This window comes from Hyla sarda, unplaced genomic scaffold (assembly GCF_029499605.1).
Source record: "Hyla sarda isolate aHylSar1 unplaced genomic scaffold, aHylSar1.hap1 scaffold_3299, whole genome shotgun sequence".
NCBI lineage: Eukaryota > Metazoa > Chordata > Amphibia > Anura > Hylidae > Hyla > Hyla sarda.
In genome coordinates this window covers 1-10,787 of record NW_026610042.1, presented here as the reverse complement: position 1 = coordinate 10,787, position 10,787 = coordinate 1, and the positions used below count along the sequence as shown (strand labels likewise).

General features: G+C 49.6%; 1 protein-coding gene across 2 annotated transcripts; it reads left to right on the top strand.

Moving 5' to 3' along the window:
• Nucleotides 1–2,846: 2,846 nt before the first annotated feature.
• On the top strand, nucleotides 2,847–7,868 carry MLH3 (mutL homolog 3; the record flags this gene model as incomplete). Of its 2 annotated transcripts, none has more annotated exon segments than XM_056553567.1 (5): nucleotides 2,847–3,065; nucleotides 4,267–7,303; nucleotides 7,397–7,489; nucleotides 7,642–7,734; nucleotides 7,804–7,868. In XM_056553567.1, coding segments are annotated over 4 exon segments (2,148 nt in total), but the record flags the coding sequence as incomplete, so codon positions are not given.
• Between the last annotated feature and the right edge of the window lie 2,919 nt (nucleotides 7,869–10,787).

Genomic DNA, 10,787 nt, shown 5'->3' with positions numbered 1-10,787 from the left:
AGGTGGAGCCTACAGAATGATCTCCAGCAGGTGACTGGTATCAGGAGGACAGGTGGAGCCTACAGAATGATCTTCAGCAGGTGACTGGTATCAGGAGGACAGGTGGACCCTACAGAATGATCTCCAGCAGGAGACTGGTGTGAGGAGGACAGGTGAAGCCTACAGAATGATCTTTAGCAGGAGATTGGTGTGAGGAGGACAGGTGGAGCCTACAGAATGATCTCCAGCAGGAGACTGGTGTGAGGAGGACAGGTGGAGCCTACAGAATGATCTTTAGCAGGAGATTGGTGTGAGGAGGACAGGTGGACCCTACAGAATGATCTTTAGCAGGAGATTGGTGTGAGGAGGACAGGTGGACCCTACAGAATGATCTTTAGCAGGAGATTGGTGTGAGGAGGACAGGTGGACCCTACAGAATGATCTCTAGCAGGAGATTGGTGTGAGGAGGACAGGTGGACCCTACAGAATGATCTCCAGCAGGTGACTGGTATCAGGAGGACAGGTGGAGCCTACAGAATGATCTCCAGCAGGTGACTGGTGTGAGGAGGACAGGGGGAGCCTACAGAATGATCTCTAGCAGGAGATTGGTGTGAGGAGGACAGGTGGATCCCTACAGAATGATATCCAGCAGGCGACTGGTGGCCAGCACTATACCGCTTGACACTGTGTGAAACAACTCTTCGTAAACACAACAGCGTAAGAGTCTGGAGATGCTGTGGTAAATAACAACATCTTTAGGCGTGATTGGTTTGGTGGGGGGTCAGAGATGGTATGGGGAGGTAGATCCTTTAGAGTCACACGATAGCTGTACCCTGACTGTGAAGCACCATGATGAAATCCTCCTGGTGCAGGACAGTAACCGACCTCATGTGAATTGAGGCTGTAGGCAGCTCCTGGATGACCTGGACAGATCTGAATCTGACCTCTGGGACATTGTATATATAACACCAAGGAGCACCAAAGGCTGTGCCGGATCACCGATACCCTGATCCAGGTCTGGAAGAGATTCCCCCGAGGGCACCGTCCGCCATCTTGCGAGGAGCATGACCAGACCTTTCGGGGATAGCATTGGCCTTATACACATAATCATCACGATATGAAGGAAATAGTAGTAGTTTGCGCTCACTGTCGATCGTGTTCTAATCTTCAAATGACAGTGGAGCAAAAAAGTATTCAGTCAGCCACCAATTGTGCAAGTTCTCCCACTTATAAAGATGAGGCTGTCATTTTCATCATAGGTTGAAAAAAATCCATAAAATCACATTGTCTGATTATTAAAGAATTTATTTGCAAATTATGGTGGGAAATAAGTATTTGGTCACCTACAAACAAGCAAGATTTCTGGCTCTCACAGACCTGTAACAACTTCTGCAAGAGTCTCCTCTGTCCTCCACTAGTTACCTGTATTAATGGCTCCTGTATGAACTTGTTATCAGTATAAAAGACATCTGTCCACAACCTCAGTCACACTCCAAACTCCACTATGGCCAAGACCAAAGAGCTGGCGGAGGACACCAGAAACAAAATTGTAGACCTGCACCAGGCTGGGAAGACTGAATGTGCAATAGGCAAGCAGCTTGGTGTGAAGAAATCAACTGTGGGAGCAATTATTAGAAAATGGAAGACATACAAGACCACTGATAATCTCCCTCCATCTGGGGCTCCACGCAAGATCTTACCCCGTGGTGTCAAAATGATCACAAGAACGGTGAGCAAAAATCCCTGAACCACACGGGGGACCTAGTGAATGACCTGCAGAGAGCTGGGACCAAAGAAACAAAGGCTACCATTAGTAACACACTATGCCGCCAGAGACTCCAATCATGCAGTGCCAGACGTGTCCCCCTGCTTAAGCCAGTACATGTCCAGGCCCGTCTGAAGTTTGTTAGAGAGCATTTGGATGATCCAGAAGAGGATTGGGAGAATGTCATATGGTCAGATGAAAACAAAGTAGAACTTTTTGGTAAAAACTCAACTCGTCATGTTTGGAGGAGAAAGAATGCGGAGTTGCATCCAAAGAACACCACCTACTGTGAAGCATGGGGGGCGGGAACACCATACCTACTGTGAAGCATGGGGGTGGAAACATCACCCTTTGGGGTTGTTTTTCTGCAATGGGACCAGGATGACTGATCCGTGTAAAGAAAAGAATGAATGGGGCCATGTATCGTGAGATTTTGAGTGAAAACCTCCTTCCATGAGCAAGGGCATTGAAAATGAAACGTGGCTGGGTCTTTTGGCATGACAATGATCCCAAACACAGCGCCCGGGCAACATCACACAGCCCCAAAACATCACTGCTCTAGAGGAGATCAGCATGGAGGAATGGGCCAAAATACCAGCAACAGTGTGTGAGAACCTTGTGAAGACAGAAAACATGTGACCTCTGTCATTACCAACAGTGTGTGAGAACCTTGTGAAGACAGAAAACATGTGACCTCTGTCATTACCAACAGTGTGTGAGAACCTTGTGAAGACAGAAATCATGTGACCTCTGTCATTACCAACAGTGTGTGAGAACCTTGTGAAGACAGAAAACATGTGACCTCTGTCATCACCAACAGTGTGTGAGAACCTTGTGAAGACAGAAAACATGTGACCTCTGTCATTACCAACAGTGTGTGAGAACCTTGTGAAGACAGAAAACATGTGACCTCTGTCATCACCAACAAAGGGGATATAATAAAGTATTGAGAGGAACTTTTCTTATTCACCAAATACTTATTTCCCACCATAATTTGTAAATAAATTCGTTAATAATCAGACAATGGGATTTATGGATTTTTCTCATTCTGTCTCATAGTTGGTTATAACCTATAATGATAATTACAGCCTCATCTTTATAAGGGGGAGAACAGGTACAATTGGGGGCTGACTAAATACTTTTTACCCACTCTATTATTACCTTATACCAGTGACTCCCAACCGCAATTTTTTTATTTATTTTTTTTAAATGTCCCGCCCCGGCCTGCGCGCTTATGACTGACTGCGCACTGAGTGGCACAGTGAGCCGAAAATGGTGCCCTGGGGTGGAACGAGCTGCATCTGCGCCCAGCTTGCTTAAGGTACCGTACCCTTTCTACCCCTCTGTTACCCCTTCTCAACCCTGTACAAACCCCCCCACCGTCACCCATGTCCGCCTTGTCCACCTCCGTCACTCATGTCCACCCCCCTCTCACACATGTCCACCGTCACCCATGTCCACCCTCCTGTCATCCATGTTCACCTTCCATTGTCCACCCCCTGACCACATCCTTGTCACCCATGTCCACCCCCTATTCACTCCTGTCCACCCCTCTATCACCCCCTATGCCCCCGTCACCCATGTTCACTCTTCTACACCCATCTGTCACTCTTGTACACCTCCCTACACCCCTCTGTACACTCCTCTATACTCCCCTGTCACCCATGTACACTCCTCTATACCCCTTTCACCCGTGTACACAACTCTATACCCCTCTTTCACCAGTGTACACTCCTCTACGCCCCTCTGTACACACCTCTATGCCCCTCTGTATACTCCTCTATACTCCTCTACACCCCTCTGTACCTCTCTGTACACTCCTCTGTACACTCCTCTACACCCCTCTGTACCTCTCTGTACACTCCTCTGCACATTCCTCTATACCCCTCTGTACACTCCTCTATACCCCTGTCACCCATGTACGCTCCTCTACACCCCTCTGTACACTCCTCTATACCCCTCTGCACACTCCTCTACACCCCTCTATACCCCTCTGTACACTCCTCTATACCTCTCTGTACACTCCTCTGTACACTCCTCTATACCCCCTCTGTACACTCCTCTATACCTCTCTGTACACTCCTCTGTACCCCTCTGTACACTCCTCTATACCCCTGTCACCCATGTACGCTCCTCTACACCCCTCTGTACACTCCTCTATACCCCTCTGTACACTCCTCTATACCTCTCTGTACACTCCTCTATACCTCTCTGTACCCCTCTGTACACTCCTACACCCCTCTGTACACTCATCTACACTCCTCTGTACCTCTCTGTACACTCCTCTGTACCCCTCTGTACACTCCTCTGTACCCCTCTGTACACTCCTCTATACCCCTCTGTACACTCCTCTATACCCCTCTGTACACTCCTCTATACCCCTCTGTACACTCCTCTATACCTCTCTGTACCCCTCTGTACACTCCTCTGTACCTCTCTGTACACTCCTCTGTACCCCTCTGTACACTCCTCCTGTCACCCATGTAAAAAAAAGTGCGGAGCCTAATAGGTTTGTTTTACAGGTTTAACAGTGAAGAATTGTGTGTGGAAGAAATCGTGATGATGGCGCGGACCAGATAGAGAAGAGAAGGCAACGATGCAAATTAGAGAGGACGTCATTGGTGAGTTGCTGTATAAAGCAGCACTTTAAACTACATACCCACTGATAAATATAGTGCATTACGTTAGGGGTGCCCAGCGGAAAACATTTTTACCGAGGTGTGCCCCGACCCGTAAAAGGTTGGGAAACACTGACTTATACTCTACAGAGTCAAAAAGCACCTGCCATTAAACCATATTTTCTAAACTAACTGACTATATCCCCTAAATACTAGCAACACCCCTCCTGCAGGAGGAGTGTTAGGAGTTTCATACCTTTCCTGTTGCTCACATTGAGCTCCTGGTAGTAGAAAGTGGGCGTTCCTCAGCAGGCGTGACATCACTGAAGCCTACAAGAGCTGAGCCTCTCCATGCCCCGCACACACTTCCTGAGTTTGGTTTCCTTCCAGACTGGGAGGAGACCAAACTGTTTGACTTGCACAGAGAACAGAACAGAGCCACCTAGTGGCTGTTTTTTCAATCACATGTTAACCCTTTGGAATGTATTGGTCACCATTATAGGAGAACACAATGTCACTAACCTAATAAACTCCAAACTTTGTGTACTTGTCAGGTCTCCCACATATCTTCTCCAAGAACCGATTGGTGACAGGTGGGATGTGATGTGTGGGGCCACAGAGGCTTCACTCATTACATAGGGGCCCCAGAGCCTGGATACTGGGTGACTTGTCAGTGTGAACTGTGCCATAATTGGTTATAAAGGCTGAATGTCCATCAATCCACATCTACAAATCCAGGACTGTGGCTGCTCCGCCCAGAAGGGAGCATCCTCCTAAGATCAAGGGGCGATGCTGAGAGATCTGATCACATGTCATTACATTATCAGTGATGTCATACAGGGGGCGGGGCTGTGATCACGTCATAATACTATTATATCAGTGATGTCATACAGGAGGCGGGGCTGTGTTGGCGCTGATGCAATACTTCGATGTATTTAGGGTTATGTACATAGGTTCTCATGTGTGCTCTATTAACTCTTTGTCCCCCTTTCTGTACAGTGGAGACGTCCTGACCTCTGATGACAGCACATTGACCTCTTTGTGATGATCCAAGTGTTGTCTGAAGACTTGAGATGTCGCCTACGCTCCGGGGTAGCGATCACGTCCGTGGCTCAGTGTGTAGAAGAACTTCTCCTTAACAGCGCTGACGCTCAGGCCACGTGCATCGCCGTCCGTGTGGACTTGGAAACCTTCAAGGTGCAGGTGGTGGACAATGGGTGTGGCCTGTGCCGCGAGGACATGGAATCCATTGGGATGCGCTATTGTACAAGCAAATGTCACAGCTTAAAGGACTTAGAAAATTTGAGTTTTCATGGCCTTCGTGGAGAAGCGATCGCCAGCATGGTGGATGTGTCCAGTGTGGTGGAAATCTGCTCCAGGCAGAAGGAGACGGGTCAGACATTCAGCAGAATCTTCCGGAATGGAAAACCACTGGGATCTGTGAAAGCAGAAAGCCCCCGACCGAGCGCCGGCACCACGGTGACGCTGTACAATCTGTTCTCCACCATGCCTGTCCGCAGAAAACACCTGGAGCCAGCGCTGGAGCTAGAGCGCATCCGCCAGCGGGTGGAGGCAGTCTCCTTACTGAAGCCAGATGTCTCTTTCTCCTTAAGAAATGATGCGGTCTATTCAGTGCTGCTCCACTTACCAAAAACCAAGGACCTATTGTCTCGATTCTGCCAGATCTACGGACTGGGTCGAAGTCAGAGCCTCCGGGAGGTGCGGCACTCCCATGGGGCCTTCACCATCCATGGTCTCCTCAGCTGTGAGGCCCACTACAACAAGGCCATGCAGTTCTTGTACGTGAACAAGCGACTAGTGCTGAAAACCAAACTCCATAAACTCATTGACTTCATCGTCCGGAGAGAGAGCTCCATCTGCAGGGGAAGAGGTGTCCGCCACCGCTCCGCTGCCGATCTCTACAGTGTCTTCGTACTGAACATTCAGTGTCAGATGTCGGAGTACGATGTTTGCTTCCAGCCCGATAAGACATTGATAGAGTTCCAGGACTGGGACCTGGTAATGCGCTGCATGGAGCAGGGGCTCCGGAGTTTTCTGAAGAAGGAGAACCTATTCTCAGAGCTGTCCAAAGAAGATGTCGCCGAATTCAGCCAAAAACATCATTACAACTTGACCTGCCATGTGGGGGAAGAGCCGCTTGTTGCTCCCCAGGATCCTGAGACATCACTTACCTCTGATATAACTTATCTGAGATCCAGGTGTGTACACAGGAGCAGGAACACCACAGAAATGGGGTCCCCACCACCTGTACTGGCTGCCCAGCATGAGTCTGAGCAGGTCCCTAGTAACATCCCGGAGAATCACATTGGGCCAAGTGACAGCGCTCCTATGGATGACACGCAGGACTCGGCAGAGACTCATAATAGAAGCCCCCTCCTACCCCCTGACACCTCCACAATACAAGAGGCAGCAGAGGTCTCCACCACCCTCACTGGACCCCAAAACTCTGCTGACCCTAGAAGTCCTGGATCTGACCTTATTAGAGCAGGCACCAGTGAATGGATCCCTCCAAACAGTGAAAAGCCGAGAAGTGGCCTGGACCCTGTGCACACGCAGCACGCCAACATGGGGGGAACCCTGGACAGGTTCAGAAGACACTTTGGAAAGAGTCACCGTGTGGAACCCCAACTCCCCCCAAGCCCATGGAAGGCCAGAGTGGTCTCTCTAAAGCACTGTGCCAGTACAGAAGCTCCTGCCGTCATTCGGCATAGATCTACAGCGCGAAAACTCTCCAAAATAAGAAAGTCCCAAGATCCAGAATGTACCCCAACATTAACAACAAAACTGTGCATGCTAAAAAACATGGAGGAGGCTGGGCGGGGCAGCAGTTGTAACCTTCACCTGGGTCCCCCCACCACATCCACTGCCTGGAAAAAGTCCTCCGAGCAACAAGCAACACCTCAGCAAAATGGCCAAACATGTAAGAATCCTCCAGATGCCCCCATGTCCCAGGAATGGCTGCAATGCTATGAAAAGTCTCTGGGTAAAAACATCTTCATTAACCCTGCCACAGGGCTCAGCAGCTATAGCGCCCCCACCTGGGACAAGAGGGCTGCCTGCACCCAGGATCTTTCCAACATAGCCGTGAATGTCGTCTGCAGGAGTGGTATGTATATAGAGATTGGGGGGGGGGGGGTGAAGACTCAAGATTAGGCAGAAATTATCCCAACAAAGAAGCCAAATAAAGCCCCAAAACCCAGCACAGGGCACCCAGCATGCAGCCTCCCCTTCTGCTGACCTCTGCTCTCCTCACTCCAGGCTTCCAGTACCAGTGCCATCCTTTTAAGACCCAAGCCCTTCTGCCCTTCTTGCCCCGGCCCCGGGCTGAGAGAGACCCTGCTGAGCTGAGAGGTAGTAATGCCCCCCCACCCCCGCTCCTCCAGTCTGGTCAGCAGTGAAATAAAGTCTTGTCTTCTGCAGATAATGGTGGCCTGTCTACAATGTATACGGAATGGAAGAACCCAGTGTATGTGCGCCAGCCATCGGTGAGTGCAGAGGAGGTACAAGAGTCACGTGGTAGAATCCGCACCATGCAGGACAGAATACTGTACACGAGTCACGTGGTAGAATCCGCACCATGCAGGACAGAATACTGTACACGAGTCACGTGGTAGAATCCGCACCATGCAGGACAGAATACTGTACACGAGTCACGTGGTAGAATCCGCACCATGCAGGACAGAATACTGTACACGAGTCACGTGGTAGAATCCGCACCATGCAGGACAGAATACTGTACACGAGTCACGTGGTAGAATCCGCACCATGCAGGACAGAATACTGTACACGAGTCACGTGGTAGAATCCGCACCATGCAGGACAGAATACTGTACACGAGTCACGTGGTAGAATCCGCACCATGCAGGACAGAATACTGTACACGAGTCACGTGGTAGAATCCGCACCATGCAGGACAGAATACTGTACACGAGTCACGTGGTAGAATCCGCACCATGAAGGACAGAATACTGTACACGAGTCACGTGGTAGAATCCGCACCATGAAGGACAGAATACTGTACACGAGTCACATGGTAGAATCCGCACCATGCAGGACAGAATACTGTACACGAGTCACATGGTAGAATCCGCACCATGCAGGACAGAATACTGTACACGAGTCACATGGTAGAATCCGCACCATGCAGGACAGAATACTGTACACGAGTCACATGATAGAATCCGCACCATGCAGGACAGAATACTGTACACGAGTCACATGATAGAATCCGCACCATGCTGGACAGAATACTGTACACGAGTCACATGATAGAATCCGCACCATGCAGGACAGAATACTGTACACGAGTCACATGGTAGAATCCGCACCGTGCAGGACAGAATACTGTACACGAGTCACATGATAGAATCCGCACCGTGCAGGACAGAATACTGTACACGAGTCACGTGGTAGAATCCGCACCGTGCAGGACAGAATACTGTACACGAGTCACATGATAGAATCCGCACCGTGCAGGACAGAATACTGTACACGAGTCACATGGTAGAATCCGCACCGTGCAGGACAGAATACTGTACACGCGTCACATGGTAGAATCCGCACCGTGCAGGACAGAATACTGTACACGAGTCACATGGTAGAATCCGCACCGTGCAGGACAGAATACTGTACACGAGTCACATGGTAGAATCCGCACCGTGCAGGACAGAATACTGTACACGAGTCACATGGTAGAATCCGCACCGTGCAGGACAGAATACTGTACACGAGTCACGTGGTAGAATCCGCACCGTGCAGGACAGAATACTGTACACGAGTCACATGATAGAATCCGCACCGTGCAGGACAGAATACTGTACACGAGTCACATGGTAAAATCCGCACCATGCAGGACAGAATACTGTACACGAGTCACATGGTAGAATCCGCACCGTGCAGCACAGAATACTGTACACGAGTCACATGGTAGAATCCGCACCGTGCAGGACAGAATACTGTACACGAGTCACATGGTAGAATCCGCACCGTGCAGGACAGAATACTGTACACGAGTCACATGATAGAATCCGCACCATGCAGGACAGAATACTGTACACGAGTCACATGATAGAATCCGCACCATGCAGGACAGAATACTGTACACGAGTCACATGATAGAATCCGCACCATGAAGGACAGAATACTGTACACGAGTCACATGGTAGAATCCGCACCGTGCAGGACAGAATACTGTACACGAGTCACATGATAGAATCCGCACCGTGCAGGACAGAATACTGTACACGAGTCACATGGTAGAATCCGCACCGTGCAGGACAGAATACTGTACACGAGTCACATGATAGAATCCGCACCGTGCAGGACAGAATACTGTACACGAGTCACATGATAGAATCCGCACCGTGAAGGACAGAATACTGTACACGAGTCACATGATAGAATCCGCACCATGCAGGACAGAATACTGTACACGAGTCACATGATAGAATCCGCACCATGCAGGACAGAATACTGTACACGAGTCACATGGTAGAATCCGCACCATGAAGGACAGAATACTGTACACGAGTCACGTGGTAGAATCCGCACCGTGCAGGACAGAATACTGTACACGAGTCACGTGGTAGAATCCGCACCGTGCAGGACAGAATACTGTACACGAGTCACGTGGTAGAATCCGCACCGTGCAGGACAGAATACTGTACACGAGTCACATGATAGAATCCGCACCGTGCAGGACAGAATACTGTACACGAGTCACATGATAGAATCCGCACCGTGCAGGACAGAATACTGTACACGAGTCACATGATAGAATCCGCACCCGTGCAAGGACAGAATACTGTACACGAGTCACATGGTAGAATCCGCACCGTCGCAGGACAGAATACTGTACACGAGTCACATGGTAGAATCCGCACCGTGCAGGGACAGAATACTGTACACGAGTCACATGATAGAATCCGCACCGTGCAGGACAGAATACTGTACACGAGTCACATGATAGAATCCGCACCGTGCAGGACAGAATACTGTACACGAGTCACATGATAGAATCCGCACCATGAAGGGACAGAATACTGTACACGAGTCACATGATAGAATCCGCACCATGCAGGACAGAATACTGTACACGAGTCACAGTGGTAGAATCCGCAACCGTGCAGGACAGAATACTGTACACGAGTCACATGAGTAGAATCCGCACCGTGCAGGACAGAATACTGTACACGAGTCACATGATAGAATCCGCACCGTGCAGGACAGAAATACTGTACACGAGTCACATGATAGAATCCAGCACCATGCAGGACAAGAATACTGTACACGAGTCACATGGTAGAATCTGCACCATGCAGGACAGAATACTGTACACGAGTCACATGATAGAATCCGCACCGTGCAGGACAGAATACTGTACACGAGTCACATGGTAGAATCCG